Source organism: Lissotriton vulgaris, chromosome 8, assembly GCF_964263255.1.
Source record: "Lissotriton vulgaris chromosome 8, aLisVul1.2, whole genome shotgun sequence".
NCBI lineage: Eukaryota > Metazoa > Chordata > Amphibia > Caudata > Salamandridae > Lissotriton > Lissotriton vulgaris.
In genome coordinates, this window is record NC_141696.1 from 1,305,073,102 (window position 1) to 1,305,089,303 (window position 16,202).

General features: G+C 48.8%; 1 protein-coding gene across 1 annotated transcript in view; it reads right to left on the reverse strand.

Annotated features, from left to right (window-relative positions):
- Positions 1 to 13,625: 13,625 nt before the first annotated feature.
- Positions 13,626 to 16,202, reverse strand: part of ACAT1 (acetyl-CoA acetyltransferase 1) — a 174,814-nt gene continuing 172,237 nt past the window's right edge. Inside the window, exon 12 of the mRNA XM_086935236.1 lies at positions 13,626 to 14,021. Coding sequence (XP_086791362.1) covers positions 13,901 to 14,021 — 121 coding nt within the window. The 3' untranslated portion in view covers positions 13,626 to 13,900. The remainder of the gene's footprint in view (positions 14,022 to 16,202) is intronic.

Below are 16,202 nucleotides of genomic sequence, written 5' to 3' on the forward strand. Positions count from 1 at the left end.
ATACCAGGTTGGGGAGCGCATTCAGTGGACATGGAGATCTGAAGCCTCTATTCTCCAGAAGCGCAGAATTCCTTTGAACAGAGGGTTCTCCATTTGGTGCCCAGTCTTTCTCCCAACACTTTGCAGTCTGTTGGTTTAGATCTTGACAAACAATACGACTGCAATGTGGTACCAGAACAAGCAGGGATGAATACGTTCTTGGACACTCGGAAGAGAAGCTCCGATCCTATGTGCGCTCTTTAGTTCTAAAGGTTTATGCAGCATTTTAGATTATGTTTCTGACTATTCAAGCTTCCTCTTCGGTCTTTTACCATTTCTGGGCCTTAACCATAGGTTAATGAAAGCTCGGAGGTTTGACTCAGTCCTTGGTCTCTGCAGACTTGGCTGGACCGAGGTTGGATGATTTGATGGACCGCATAGACCAGCAAGGGCGCTGTTAATCCAGATCTCGTTTTGGATCCAAATCCCAAGGTAATTTCCTACACTAGTCCTTATTGTTGTGGTTGCTCTACCTCGGCTCCTGTACGTTGATCTGGCTGAGAGGTGTTCCTCTTTTCAGGCATTGCTCTCAACTTCTAAGTAGGTAGTCTTTTCATTGGGGGTCACCCATCCACTCCCAACTGTGCTCCTGCCCGGTTGGGTGGAGGTTCAGAACTAGTGCCCTACTCTGTTCCAGTTCCATGCCAGGTGCTGCGAAACAAATACCCTGATTTTCTGGAACATGGCGTTGACCCCATTCAAATGGTGCCATTCATTCAGGCTTTGCTGTCTAGGCTCCAACCCCTCTGATACCCACTAGTCCACCCTTAGGCCCTGAGAAGCTCATTTTATGCCCATCTGCTGTCTCCCTGCCCTGGTGCAGTTGGCTTGGGACATCTGACTGGCTCTTCCAGAGCCTCAATTTGTTTCACTATGCTTCTTTAGTCCTTTCCCCCAAAAATGTTTTTGCTTATGGTGCTGATGACACAGAGACTCGTGCTAGTGCAGTAACCTCACCTGGTCTCACAGGTGTTGGCTGTTCTGCTAATTGAAGTTGATCGGAAATTTAGGACTGATGCTGGTGATGTGCCTGGTTAACTCAATCACAGGGTCCAAGGCACTCTGCTCGCTCTTCTGGGTCCCTCACTGACTCAGTTAGGCTGTTGTTGTGTGAGGATGTAGATGACAACTAGGAAAGTAATGACACTTATCTTCTTCAGAGTCTCGGGGAGGTTTCCAATGTGCCTTTCCTAGTGCCAGTAGACTTTGAAAGGTCTGTCAGTCTTCCTTGGGAAAACGTTTCCTACTTCAATAAGACTGCTCAAAGATGCAGCAGTCTTGGATTTTCCACTAAGCATGATAGTGTTTAGAATTAATTTAGTAATAGAAATCTTGCAACCTGGCCCTTCCTCGTCATGCCCTTACTGCTCTTTAATGAGGTGCTAATGGAATCCAATAAGCATATTTAGAATTGACAAGCCTCTATTCTGGCGGTCAGTGGTTGAGTCGCACAGTTTGATTTTCTATCATCGGTGTCTGACAACCTAGGGTTGCAAACCTTAGGTCACACTATTGACAACAGCCCTCCCTCTTCATCTGTACAGTTGGATGTTGAATTGGAGTCGATTGATGTGTTGGGGATGTACGTTTTCAGGAAGTATAGCTGTTCATTCTAGTAATTCTATAACTGTTGGCCCTCCAAATCGCATGCTCTTTGGGAGATGGTGGTCTCGCTCCTTCCAGTTCATGTGAATTGTTACTTTGTTGAGGCGGTTAGTGACGGAGTTGCTAAAATATTTCCTTGTTCTGACCTTCACAGTGTATTCAGTAGCTCGATCCATGGGCTTCTTGGTCTACATGATGAATGCTACGCGGCCTATTTTGTTTAACTTAACTTTTGATGATTACGAGCTTTTCAGATGAGGAACTGACCATGTCCTAGAGCAGCACAGATAGGGCTACAGTGGAGTGTAGGATACACACCTGTTAAATATTTATGCAGCCTAACATGTTCCCTAGTGCTGAAGTGAATTGTCAAATCTTGGGGAATCCCTGAAACAGTATCAGAGGCCCTTCAGCTGGGCTTTGCACTCATTACCACTGGCCTAGTGTATCTAAAATCATGTATATTGTGAATAGAAACATTTATTCCTTCTAGCGTTCATGACATTATTTTCACCAACATTGTTCCTTGTGCTTTTGGGAACAGTATCCTAATGAGATTTCATACTGTAGGTCATGTCTGCTTGGGCTCGTAAAAAAAAATACCCTGTTTTTAGGTCTTGCCTGACCCAGAGCATGCGCTGTCTCAATCGAGACATTTAGTAAGCAGGTTTTGGAAGTGCTACCCAGAGGCAGCCAGCCACCAGCTTGCTGTGCTGTTACGCGCACAAGCACGCGCAGCTGCCAGCTTTCAGCACCCGAGGCCCCATCTGGACCCGGATTACTTTCACTTTTGCCGCTCGCGTGTTTGCCTTCACGTACTCGCACCCCTGCTTTCACTTTTGCAGTCTTATTCTTTCTCGCTCCTCGATTGCACTCTTCTCATTTTCTGTCCCCTCCCTTTTGCCCTCGCTCGAATCTCTTTCTCAGGCCTCTCTCGTCTGTCTGTCGCTCCCTCTCTTCTCTCCCCATCTTTTCTGCCTCACAATTCCTCTCCTTTTTAGGTTTTGCCTCGCGAAAAAGATGCGCTCTGCGCATCTTTTTTGCGCAGGCAAAAACCTCTTGAGATCTATATGGGAGACAGGAACGGCCTCCGTCTTTCCTTGGCTAGCTCCATAAATGGAGACTAGCCATTGGAAGACGGGCCTGTCCGTCAATGCCGGAGGAGACACGGGGGCGTTCCCGAGATTCTTTGGCTTTTGCCGACGTCACGCGACGTCAGGCGAAAGCCGGGAACGCCCCCGAATCTGTTCCGGCATTGCCGGCACCCGCCTTCCTGCTCCGGCCGTCTTCTGCGTCTCTCCTCCCCCTTTCCCGCCCCCTCCCGCCCTCCCGCTCATTAATACCTGCTTAACTTTCTGTAGATTTAACATCTGAAAGCATTTGATCATATCACTGGGCAGTGGAGACAACGGGGTCCGGTTTGCAGAATACACCATTTAAATCAGAATTTCGCCTTTGACAATAAATTATGACGTAATGCAGCTAACACAAATGTAACGTGTGAAACTGCAGACTGTTATGTTCAGCCAGGATTTTAGGACTGTTACTCTGCACTGTGAAATACTTTTTTTCGCATCTCCGAGCACTGACTGCAAAGAACGTGTATATTTTATATGACCTGCGGTGCACATACACCTCATCTGAAAAAATACTTTTTGCAGACTCTAGTAAAAGGCAGACTTAGCAACGCCAAGATCCAGTACACGTGCAACACTCCCAAATGCACATGTTGCTTGAGCTTGCCTGCATGCATCAATCCTTAAAACATGAGCCTGTAAACAGTACAGGGGAGCAGACCACTCGCTGCTGAGGAGTTCCCTTGTTTACATCTAGTCTTTCATTCTTCCAAAGTAATGAGTGCCTTTGGGTTGGGCAGAAGTAACGCGAAATCTGTGAGGTATGAAAATTAAAAACTGCAGAAGCTAGTGCCATATTAAAAAAAATGTTTTTCGTTAACATTCTTACTCCAAATCCACACCGCAGAGGGTCACATGAAGCAGCTTTGGTTCCTTCATGAAGCAATGATGGGCTTCTTTCACATGTTAGAAGAGCACGGCTACTCCAGTGGGAATTAGCCGAACGATAAATAACATAGCTTCATGCTAATCCGGTGCCTGCGGAGACCACCAACGGGCAGCGGGCTGCCTTATCCTCTTTCTAGGGGGAGAACACCTTCCGATAGTTGGGGGAGGCAAGAAGCCTCGAGCAGGGGCATCCTCAGTTATGACACCAAGCTGTGTTAGCTAGCGAGACTGTCCTTCTGCACAACCACTAGCTAAAAAGATCAGCTCTTACTGGTAATGGTGGAATCGGATTAGCAGGGCGCAGTTTCGCTGCTACTGTGCCTGCTGTCCATCAATGCGCTCCCTGCAACAAATACTGCTTCAGAGTGGAGCTTCAGAGTGGAGCTTCAGAGTGGAGCTTCAGAGTGCAGAGTGGAGCTTCAGAGTGGAGCTTCAGAGTGCAGAGTGGAGCTTCAGAGGGGAGCTTCAGAGTGCAGAGTGGAGCTTCAGAGGGTAGCTTCAGAGTGCAGAGGGGAGCTTCAGAGGGGAGCTTCAGAGGGGAGCTTCAGAGTGCAGCTTCAGAGTGCAGCTTCAGAGTGCAGCTTCAGAGTGCAGCTTCAGAGTGGAGCTTCAGAGTGCAGAGTGGAGCTTCAGAGTGCAGAGTGGAGCTTCAGAGTGCAGAGTGGAGCTGCAGATTCAGAGTGGAGCTTCAGAGTGCAGATTCAGAGTGCACTCTGAATCTGCACTCTGAATCTGCACTCTGAATCTGCAGAGTGGAGCTTCAGAGTGGAGCTTCAGAGTGCAGAGTGGAGCTTCAGAGTGGAGCGTCAGAGTGCAGAGTGGAGCTTCAGAGTGGAGCTTCAGAGTGGAGCTTCAGAGTGCAGAGTGGAGCTTCAGAGTGGAGCTTCAGAGTGCAGAGTGGAGCTTCAGAGTGCAGAGTGGAGCTTCAGAGTGCAGAGTGGAGCTTCAGAGTGCAGAGTGGAGCTTCAGAGTGCAGAGTGGAGCTTCAGAGTGCAGAGTGGAGCTTCAGAGTGGAGCTTCAGAGTGGAGCTTCAGAGTGGAGCTTCAGAGTGGAGAGTGGAGCTTCAGAGTGGAGCTTCAGAGTGGAGAGTGGAGCTTCAGAGTGCAGAGTGGAGCTTCAGAGTGCAGAGTGGAGCTTCAGAGTGGAGCTTCAGAGTGCAGAGTGGAGCTTCAGAGTGCAGAGTGGAGCTTCAGAGTCCAGAGTGGAGCTTCAGAGTCCAGAGTGGAGCTTCAGAGTCCAGAGTGGAGCTTCAGAGTCCAGAGTGGAGCTTCAGAGTGCAGATTCAGAGTGGAGCTTCAGAGTGCAGAGTGGAGCTTCAGAGTGCAGATTCAGAGTGGAGCTTCAGAGTGGAGATTCAGAGTGGAGCTTCAGAGTGCAGAGTGGAGCTTCAGAGTGCAGAGTGGAGCTTCAGAGTGCAGAGTGGAGCTTCAGAGTGGAGCTTCAGAGTGGAGCTTCAGAGTGGAGCTTCAGAGTGCAGAGTGGAGCTTCAGAGTGGAGCTTCAGAGTGGAGCTTCAGAGTGGAGCTTCAGAGTGCAGAGTGGAGCTTCAGAGTGCAGAGTGGAGCTTCAGAGTGCAGAGTGGAGCTTCAGAGTGCAGAGTGGAGCTTCAGAGTGCAGATTCAGAGTGGAGCTTCAGAGTGCAGAGTGGAGCTTCAGAGTGCAGATTCAGAGTGGAGCTTCAGAGTGCAGAGTGGAGCTTCAGAGTGCAGATTCAGAGTGGAGCTTCAGAGTGCAGAGTGGAGCTTCAGAGTGCAGATTCAGAGTGGAGCTTCAGAGTGGAGCTTCAGAGTGGAGCTTCAGAGTGGAGCTTCAGAGTGGAGCTTCAGAGTGGAGCTTCAGAGTGGAGCTTCAGAGTGGAGCTTCAGAGTGGAGCTTCAGAGTGGAGCTTCAGAGTGGAGCTTCAGAGTGCAGAGTGGAGCTTCAGAGTGCAGAGTGGAGCTTCAGAGTGCAGAGTGGAGCTTCAGAGTGCAGAGTGGAGCTTCAGAGTGCAGAGTGGAGCTTCAGAGTGCAGAGTGGAAATTCAGAGTGGAGCTTCAGAGTGGAGCTTCAGAGTGCAGAGTGGAGCTTCAGAGTGCAGAGTGGAGCTTCAGAGTGCAGAGTGGAGCTTCAGAGTGCAGAGTGGAGCTTCAGAGTGCAGAGTGGAGCTTCAGAGTGGAGATTCAGAGTGCAGAGTGGAGATTCAGAGTGCAGAGTCAGAGTGCAGAGTCAGAGTGCAGCTTCAGAGTGCAGCTTCAGAGTGGAGCTTCAGAGTGGAGCTTCAGAGTGGAGCTTCAGAGTGGAGCTTCAGAGTGCAGCTTCAGAGTGCAGCTTCAGAGTGGAGCTTCAGAGTGGAGCTTCAGAGTGGAGCTTCAGAGTGCAGATTCAGAGTGGAGCTTCAAAGTGCAGAGTGGAGCTTCAGAGTGCAGATTCAGAGTGGAGCTTCAGAGTGCAGATTCAGAGTGGAGCTTCAGAGTGCAGAGTGGAGCTTCAGAGTGCAGATTCAGAGTGGAGATTCAGAGTGCAGAGTGGAGATTCAGAGTGCAGATTCAGAGTGGAGCTTCAGAGTGCAGAGTGGAGCTTCAGAGTGCAGAGTGGAGCTTCAGAGTGCAGAGTGGAGCTTCAGAGTGGAGCTTCAGAGTGGAGCTTCAGAGTGGAGCTTCAGAGTGGAGCTTCAGAGTGGAGCTTCAGAGTGGAGATTCAGAGTGGAGATTCAGAGTGGAGATTCAGAGTGGAGATTCAGAGTGGAGATTCAGAGTGGAGCTTCAGAGTGCAGAGTGGAGCTTCAGAGTGCAGAGTGGAGCTTCAGAGTGCAGAGTGGAGATTCAGAGTGGAGCTTCAGAGTGCAGAGTGGAGCTTCAGAGTGCAGAGTGGAGCTTCAGAGTCCAGAGTGGAGCTTCAGAGTGCAGATTCAGAGTGGAGCTTCAGAGTGCAGAGTGGAGCTTCAGAGTGCAGATTCAGAGTGGAGCTTCAGAGTGGAGCTTCAGAGTGGAGCTTCAGAGTGGAGATTCAGAGTGGAGCTTCAGAGTGCAGAGTGGAGCTTCAGAGTGCAGAGTGGAGCTTCAGAGTGCAGAGTGGAGCTTCAGAGTGCAGAGTGGAGCTTCAGAGTGGAGCTTCAGAGTGCAGAGTGGAGCTTCAGAGTGCAGAGTGGAGCTTCAGAGTGCAGAGTGGAGCTTCAGAGTGCAGATTCAGAGTGGAGCTTCAGAGTGCAGATTCAGAGTGGAGCTTCAGAGTGCAGAGTGGAGCTTCAGAGTGCAGAGTGGAGCTTCAGAGTGCAGATTCAGAGTGGAGCTTCAGAGTGCAGATTCAGAGTGGAGCTTCAGAGTGCAGAGTGGAGCTTCAGAGTGCAGATTCAGAGTGGAGCTTCAGAGTGCAGAGTGGAGCTTCAGAGTGCAGATTCAGAGTGGAGCTTCAGAGTGGAGCTTCAGAGTGGAGCTTCAGAGTGGAGCTTCAGAGTGGAGCTTCAGAGTGGAGCTTCAGAGTGGAGCTTCAGAGTGGAGCTTCAGAGTGGAGCTTCAGAGTGGAGATTCAGAGTGGAGATTCAGAGTGGAGATTCAGAGTGGAGATTCAGAGTGGAGATTCAGAGTGGAGATTCAGAGTGGAGATTCAGAGTGGAGCTTCAGAGTGGAGCTTCAGAGTGCAGAGTGGAGCTTCAGAGTGCAGATTCAGAGTGGAGCTTCAGAGTGGAGCTTCAGAGTGGAGCTTCAGAGTGGAGCTTCAGAGTGGAGCTTCAGAGTGGAGCTTCAGAGTGGAGCTTCAGAGTGGAGCTTCAGAGTGGAGCTTCAGAGTGGAGCTTCAGAGTGGAGCTTCAGAGTGGAGCTTCAGAGTGGAGCTTCAGAGTGGAGCTTCAGAGTGGAGATTCAGAGTGGAGATTCAGAGTGGAGCTTCAGAGTGCAGAGTGGAGCTTCAGAGTGCAGAGTGGAGCTTCAGAGTGCAGAGTGGAGCTTCAGAGTGCAGAGTGGAGCTTCAGAGTGCAGAGTGGAGCTTCAGAGTGGAGCTTCAGAGTGCAGAGTGGAGCTTCAGAGTGCAGAGTGGAGCTTCAGAGTGCAGAGTGGAGCTTCAGAGTGCTGAGTGGAGATTCAGAGTGGAGATTCAGAGTGCAGCTTCAGAGTGCAGCTTCAGAGTGCAGCTTCAGAGTGCAGCTTCAGAGTGGAGCTTCAGAGTGGAGCTTCAGAGTGGAGCTTCAGAGTGGAGCTTCAGAGTGGAGCTTCAGAGTGGAGCTTCAGAGTGGAGCTTCAGAGTGGAGCTTCAGAGTGGAGCTTCAGAGTGGAGCTTCAGAGTGTCAAGAGCAATGCCAATAGCTCTAACTTTAACAAAGGCAAAACCATTGCATTGTAAATGCTTGTTCATCCCTCCTGTGTCACCACTATCCTCCCCCAATTTTTTTTCAAGAGAGCTGCATAACACGTTGCAACCATTTTTTCAAGCACTGTAAATGACATGTGTTCCTACTGCTTGCCATTACCCGGTGTAACAGTACCCTAGTCCCCAACTTCAGAAGGATGGCAGTCCCAATAAGCTTTTCCAAAGTAAAATAAACCGCACACGTGGTATGTATGACTGTACCCCCAGAGTAGCAGTGTCTTTCAGGCCAGCTTCCCACAATTATCCGCAACCAGAGTTTCAGTACCCACCTTCCCCCTCCGGTGGCACAACTAAACTTGAATGTGGGTCCCCTGCAAAGTACCTTGCGGGGCGCTCTCTGGGCAGGGACCTGCCAGTGCTGGAGGGGGCTGCTGCCGCTCGAGGCTTTTGTGATGTCACTGCCCCTGCTCTCCTTGACCCTGCTTCCTCTTTTCCTTCCGCCTCGACTCACCACTTCCCTTTCCTATTTCAACGGCAGCTCTAGCCTCCCATCTCTCTTCCATTCTTCCCGCCTCCTCCACTTCTCTCCCCTTGCCACAGTCTCTTTCCCTCCTCCATTTCCCCATTACACCCCACTCTCTGCCCTCCCCGTCTCCCATCCAATCCTCTTTCTCCCCTGATTTCCATCTCCTAAGTCCCTCCCACGTTTCCTCCTCCTCTCTACCTCACCACCCTTTACTCCCCCTCATCTTTTTCTTCCTTTCTATTGCATCGCCCCCTCTTGTTCCTGGAGCCCCTCTCCCCTGCCCTTCTTGTCCAGTGTTGCTATGCCTTCCCATGCTGCCCCTCTGCTGGCTTGGGGGCGGGGCCCGCAGGCTCTAGTTTGATCATGGCAAAAAGCGACAACACCCCTCTGGGCTTTACTTGTGATGAAGTTTGAGTCAGTTGGGCGCACTCTATGCCTTGTGTGTAAACACCTTGCCAGCCCCGGGGCTGCAGGCAGACACACACCCTTCGCACCCACCAAGAGGCCCTGGCTCTCTGGAGCGGGGCACTGACAGACCTCCTTGGCTGGTCCTGGTAAGTCCCTCGGAGTGCTCCCTCGGGCAGCATGGCATAGTGGCATCCGCAACTATGCATGCCAATGCTGTGTCCGTTCTCACATATGACAGGTCTTACCTCTCCGCCCTTGTTGCGCTGACCTCTGCCTGTCCTAACATCTGCCCCCGCCTTTGAGTGTCCTTGGTTGGTGTGCGTTATTTACCTGTGTGCCCAACTTTGACTGGTGTCATGTGTGTCCTCGCCTTTGCATGTCATCTACACTTGCGATGCCCACACTCTCGCTACCCTCACCTGTCTGCTCTTACTGTGCCCAACTCCGTCTGCCCACTCGAGCTCTCACCTGCCTGTACTCACCCCGGTCTGACCTCTTGAGATCTCACCTGCCTGTCCTCACCTCTGTCTGACCTTTCCTCTGCCTATGTCACTCACTTGTTTGACTTCTCTCTGCCTACTTGTTACTGCCCTCAACCCACCCCTAACCTTTCCCTCACACCTGTTTGGCTTCAATATGCCCACCTCTTAACTCCTCACATCTACCCTGGTTCTGAGTGTCCTGGTCACTAACTGTCTTCACCTCTACCCTTCCCTCAGCCTCCCCTGTCTGCCCTCACTGTGCCCATCACTTCCTGCCCTCAATAGGTTTGATCTCCCCCTGTGCTCGCCTCTTTCTGATGTCACCTGTCTGCCCTCAGCTTTCCCTGCCCCACTCACCTGTCTGACTCTGCCCCCCTCTCTTTGACCTCACCTGTGCCTTTCCATACCTTCCTGAAACCTTGTGCTCACCGCCGCTTGTCATCACCTCTGTCTGACCTTCTCACATGTGTGGTCACTGTGCTCTCCACTGCCATCACCTCTTCCTGTCCCACTTGTCTGACCCCACTGTGTCCTCCGCTCCTCCTACCCATGTCCTGACGGTGCCCACCTCTGACTCCCCTCTTGGAGTTCACCCCTGCCTGACCCTGCCAGCCTTTCCTCGCTTCTGCGTCTCCCTTCTCCATGGCGACCTCCTCTGATTGCCATCTCTTCTGCCCAGGCCGATCTGTCCCTCACCTTGTCCTGTTCAACCTCCTGCCCCCCTCACGGTGTCCACCTCAGCTTGTCCTAATGTCTGCCTGTCCTCACGTTTGGCAAGACCTCTCCATACCCCACTCACCTGTCTGCCGCCAATGTGCCCGCCTCTGCCTGTGCTTACCTGTGTGCCCACCTGTACCTGCCTTCTCTTCTAAGTACTCTGCCCCCTCGACAGGCTCACCTCTGGTTGCACCCACCTCTGCCTTCCAGGACCTGTACCTCCTCGCTTGTCTCACTCCCACCTGTACCCCCTCTCTCCATTCGTACCGGTCCTCTTTGTGCTGTCTGCCCTCCCCTGTCCCCCTCTTGCGTTCACCTCTGCCTGTCCTGACCTCTGCGCGTCCTCGCTTCTGTCTGTCCGGAAGTCATTCTTACATTTCGTTCTCCTCGCATTTCCGCCTACAGCTCTATCTGACCGAAAGTTTGCATATACCTCATGGTTGGTGTTTTGATGGCAACAATAAACAAGCATTTGCAATGCAATAGGTCTCGCAGTTACACAAGTTAAAGCTATTGGCATTGTAAATGACAATGCCTTTTATTTATATTTTTAAAACGAAAACAAATATAAAAGGCATTGTTATTTGGAATGTCAAATCAAACTCACGTAAATGCGAGACCTATTGCATTGCAAATACTTGTGTTAATATTGTTTTTCATGACTCAGACCCTGTTTCAAAATAAAAGTCGAGAAAAAAACAAGTGATTTCATGTCAATAACTCAGTATAACAAGCATTGGCATAGCCAATAGGTCTCGCTTTTGGGACCTTAGAAGTATTTCGTTATGCAGCACAATATCCCTGGTGCCACAACATCAACTGTTGCATGGCTAAACACTTATAAGGTCCCAAAAGCAAGGCCTATTGGCTATGCCACTGCTTGGATTTGTTCTTTTTGGTTGTTCCCATCTACGGTATGAAGTTCTACCCCCTTAGAGCATTTTTGTATTAATAATCCAATTGAGTAGTTTGTGGGCTTATGTTTCCCTGGATTGTTAGTTTTCAATGCGGAGCAGCAGCCAAGTGATTCCTGTTATGTAGGGTACATAGATTGCACTCCTGGTATTGATTGTGTCGTTCTCCGATACAATAAGCCTGGCTATCACAAGAGGGTGCGCTGTGCCTATATGGTCTGTGACATGCTGCTAGACCATTCTAGAATCCCCCCTGCTTCCAAGCCTCTAACTAACATCTGCTCTCTGAAGACATTCTTGTCTTTATTTTGTAAAGCCCCAGGGCAGTTGTGGTTGAAGGCTGTAGCAGTCTCATACTGTAATGTTAGACAGGAGTCTTGCTTCGGACCCAAGGATGCTTTTCATAAAGTCTTGTTTAGTTCCACAGCCTAATATTTTCGGTTGATGTCACTCATCTTGGGGGACAGATTACCTCTCTGTTTCGCTCCCCTGCAAGACATCCATTTCACCCGGTGGCGGTATGGTGTGTTGGTCTTAGGAGTTCGGTCCCTTAGTGTTCTGGGTAGGTAGATGCTCCTGCTGGTACATAATGGGGTGCACTCGTTTTCAGTAGCTGCAATTTTCTTCACCTCTGTATGCTACTGCCATTTGCTCGTTATGGGGCACAGTTTGGGCTACATTTGGCTTTTTGCCCGCTACAGGTAACGGGTGGATAGTTTCAGATTGGATACCCTTGGGCTTGGCTGTCAACACTGTCCTTGGTGGTCCAGTTCTCCAAGGTGCTGGTACCTTGCGTTCACTTGGTGTCAGCTGATATCTTCTGTAATTATGGCCATTTTCTCTCCTTGGGAGTTTTACTGTCGTTTTGACTGTAGTGCATCGTCCTTTAACCATTTACACAGGCCACGGGCGTCTCTTTTTAATGTGCTTTGGAAGGAGTTCTTTTTCCCCCGCTTCCAGTGGTGGCTGGTTGGGCTGTGTAGGTTTTCTATGCTTTGCCATCACTGAGTAATCTCCCTTATTCCACCGGCCTCGATTGGATAGTGAATGCTCTAGCACATTGTATAGGTTTTCCTCTGTGCTGCGTGGGATTCCCTTACAGACCTTGCTTTTCCTATTATAGGTTTACCTTTCCTTTTGTTTCATGTGGAGTTGGTATTAAGAGAACTCAGTTTGTCCTTGCCTCCACCTCATTCAGAAGGGTTGGGGGTCAGAAGCAAAACGTTTTCCCTCCCCATGAGTGTAATTTTCGTTGCTAGTTAGTGGGCGTCAACCCATTTATTATCTGCTGTATCCGTTGGTTCTGTGGTTTGGGTGTTACTAGTTGGGCATCTCACTCTTCTATGTATCTCATCTATTAAAGTGGGTAGCTAGTGTCGAACAGTTTGAAGGGGGGTGGATGTTCCTTAGGTTACGCTTTTGACCGGTTTTGGTGATTCTGCTTTTAGGGATTCTTCCACCCTTTCATGAGACCGGTTGTGGCAGTTCTTGCTTACCACTGCGTAGAGCAATAGTTGTTTACAAAAGGAGTTAGCCACTGTTGCCAAGTCCTAAAGGAATTCCTGCGGGGCTGGGCTGTATAGAGGCCTGTCGGAGCAGTGCTGGAAACCAGGGAGCCCATCATCTGGAGGAGAGGGCACAAAGAGTGGGTTGTGGTAGTAGCAGAAGGACAGGTTTTTTTATCTTTTATTTACATTTTTGACACACACAGAAGAGTGGCAAGTATGGCTCCCTCATTACCCCTCTTCCCTCGAGTATTAGTTGAAAGCAGGGACAGATGATGTTGGGGCCATACAGAACAGAACTTTACAACTGGGCAAAAAAGGATTAATGGAGATGATTTTCATTTTAGTGGTCTGAGTGAGTTCACAGAACACTCAGGCTTCACTCTTGCCTATTTGATGTCACTCCGAACCCATCCGTGAAGAATATCCCTGTGCGTCACCGTCGAGCATCTATCATTCTATATGTTCACGCTAACGGCTCTCTACGAGACCCACACAAAAAAGTAAATAGATGCTACCTTTTGCATCGCACAAGCACTAATCATTAGTAATTGTGGGTCAAGGCTGCGAGGGCATTTCTGAAGGGTCTCCACAGGTTCTGGCTGACACTCATGGTTACCTGCCATGTAGCATCTGGAGTTTGGATGCCATGGGTAAAAAGGCAAGTCTCCGCATGAGGCGGCGACTGTTCCAGCGCTTTCTCCCTTCTTGGACGGGCTGTGCAGGTGGGTGTTTCCGGTGCTTGCTAAGTTTGGCTGACGTTATGATGTTGCTTTTGACTCTCCGTTTCTTTCCCGATTGTGAGACCACTGGGCAGCAGAGTCTCAAGAACACATGGTTTGCTGTATTGAGGTTACCGTGAAGGGTTAATGCAGTAATGAGGCGGTTCTGACTTGTTTCCAATATTGGGTGAAATGCTTCATGACAGTTTTTGTGCTGAAGCTGTGTGGCGTGCTCCACCACGTTACTGTTCATTAAACAGATGTAAACGTTAAGCCATGGATGGGCTCCTGAATTAAAGATCAAGGCAGCAGGGGCACAAGTAGTTTCACCACTAAATAGTTACTATCACAGTTGTTGATTTAGACAGTTTATCGATTTAAGAGATGCCAGAATTACACTCATTTATATGAAGAAGAGAATGCTTTATTGCCATTTGCAATATTTACAAGGATTGTACAAAAATCACGCTCGCATTCTAAATGTCAGTCTGGATAAGCGCATGTGATTTAACAGTAAAAGCACACAAAAATGTCCCCTGACGGTGCAAGTGTGGAGCTAGCGGACCGGTCATCACCACCCTTTACTGCCCAATAATATTACAGCGTGTGGAAGAATCTGCTGTCCCTAGTATGCTGATCACGGCGTTGCTTCAAGAGTTTCTGCAAAACATGCAAGTCTATAGTTTTTCGATCAGTATTGCTGAAGCTCCACCTCCCCCGTTGCAAATTCCAGCTAGACCATATTGTCCGGGTTTAAGCGCATGGGCCATGTGAGCGACAATTCTTGCTCCGGACATTCTGGACAAAAACAGAAAAAAAATATTGTTTAGTACTGATGGCGTCACTTACCACCCTAGGAAACATAGGGCAAATTAGGAATATTACACGAAAATAAGTATACAGACAAGAAATGAAATTTACCGCAACTTTTCCATCACGTTAAGACTTGCCAACCTGCAGTTTATAAAAACTGATTTGAAGAAAATTGAAAAACATTTTAGTAGAAGACTGTGCCAGCGTCAATAGCAATTTCCCATTAAAATGCCTTGTGCTCTCAGACACAAGTTTGTTCCCCCCAATTTAGCAAGTGATTATTTTTGATGGTGCACAGGACCGTTCAGTAGAACCTCGATGTTGTAAGGGTGCATTGGTGAACCAGAATGTTCTCCCACGTCATCTTCAGCTTCCTTAGGATGTAGCACTAGGCCCCGCCTCAGACTAGGATCTCTTTATCTGTATTGTCTCTACATAACCTCGCCATCTTGTAATATTTTCCCATGGCGTCGTCCCCCTGGCAAAAATCTGACACCATGTCCCAAAAACCAGTTTTATGTCTATTGTAAAATACACTTTAAGCTGTTTAACCAGATTTGTTGCATTAATTAAAAAAATTAATTATGATAAACAAAGGAACTTTGGGTCAGTCGTCTCCCAGTAGACACTGTTGTGTTGGAGTATCATTGGTATTTTGTAACAACTCACAAGACATCATGCTTAGTTGGAGGCGCTAGGTCAGCCCCCGACAGCCAAGTCTGTTTTCTTTTGGAAGTGTCACATTTTAGATCAGCCATTCAGGGTTTGAAGTATCAGTTACTTTAAGCGCTTCTTTAACGTGTTCGCATTGGGAAAGGGTGAGGAACACAGTAAAAGGAATCAGGTTCTCCCACTACCATGTGCAAAGGTTCCTTGGGACAATCCACCCACACCCGTCCCAGAGCGGTGCCTCCTTCTAAAGCAACAAGCTAGACTCCCCAAGAAATCTGTGTTCTGGGTAGGCCCGGGTGACATTATCTGCATAATCGCACATTAAAACCAGTAATTTCACATTATGGTTGTTCTGGAAAACTGCGTGAGCTACGCTATTACACCAAGTCGCATAATCACGTGCTGCTCGTTGCGAAAAATGTAGCGAAAGGACACTAGGACAAAGCGAACGACAAGAACGTGATCGCCTTTTATTTGCTCCAATAGTATAGTATTTTTTGCGCTATATGAAATGCATCCTCGCGTCCATTTCTCGCTTAACTACAGCGCCAAATACCAGTTTTGTATTTTACGTAATTATTCCAGACATTTCGAGTAATTACACAACAGCAGCTAATGCGCATTTTGCACAACCCTAATCCAAGGTGGAAAGTACAAAGACGACACAGGAGAATGTTTTGCACCACCGAGCAGGCACAGCTGTCTAGGCAAGGGACAGACTCCAGCGTACTATGTTTTGAGACACCACTTTCCAGGCATGACTAAAATGTGGCTCTATTCTGTAGGCTCTGTTGCCTTACTACTCCTATCCGTAACAGCCTAATCCCCTCAAAGTGCAGCACAGAACGATAAAAAGAAAGTGATGTCCCAGCAGTGGCTGTGATGCACCTGCTGCACATGGCAGCCAAGATGGGGCATACGTCCGAAACAGCCAATCCGGTCCCATTCATTAATGGAATTGGCTTCTAAGACCCAAAGGAGAGGGTCATTGATGGAAATCGTAAATAGAGTGCTGGAGTAAAGTATGCCATTGAGAAACAATTCACGAAAACTATCACTGTGCACTATTCTTCTAACTCTCAGTCATAAAGGAAATATCATGAAGTACTAAGTTTTTATTTTGTTGCAGCAGCAATTGACTGTCAGATAATTTACATCACTGCAAGATAGCCAGTGAACTGCAGTGACCTACTGCTGTCAGACGCCTATTTTTATGCATCTTTGTCTTTTTGTGGTACACTTTGTCGAAGCCACACAAATTCGCAGAGAGCATGTTGGAAACTGCAGGAAAGCCAGAGCAGCCTGGAAGTGTAGCCTAGACTAGACTTGGGGGTGATCGCACAGGAGGCCCTATTCTGCTTGGCAATGCTACACATGTCAGAAATTGCAGCTGAAACTGCATCGATTTGGTATTGCCCCCAGGTAAATGTTTTCTTTTCCAATAAACCTCTCCAGTTCGTCTCATGCTACTTCTGTAGAGCAAACTGAGCTCAA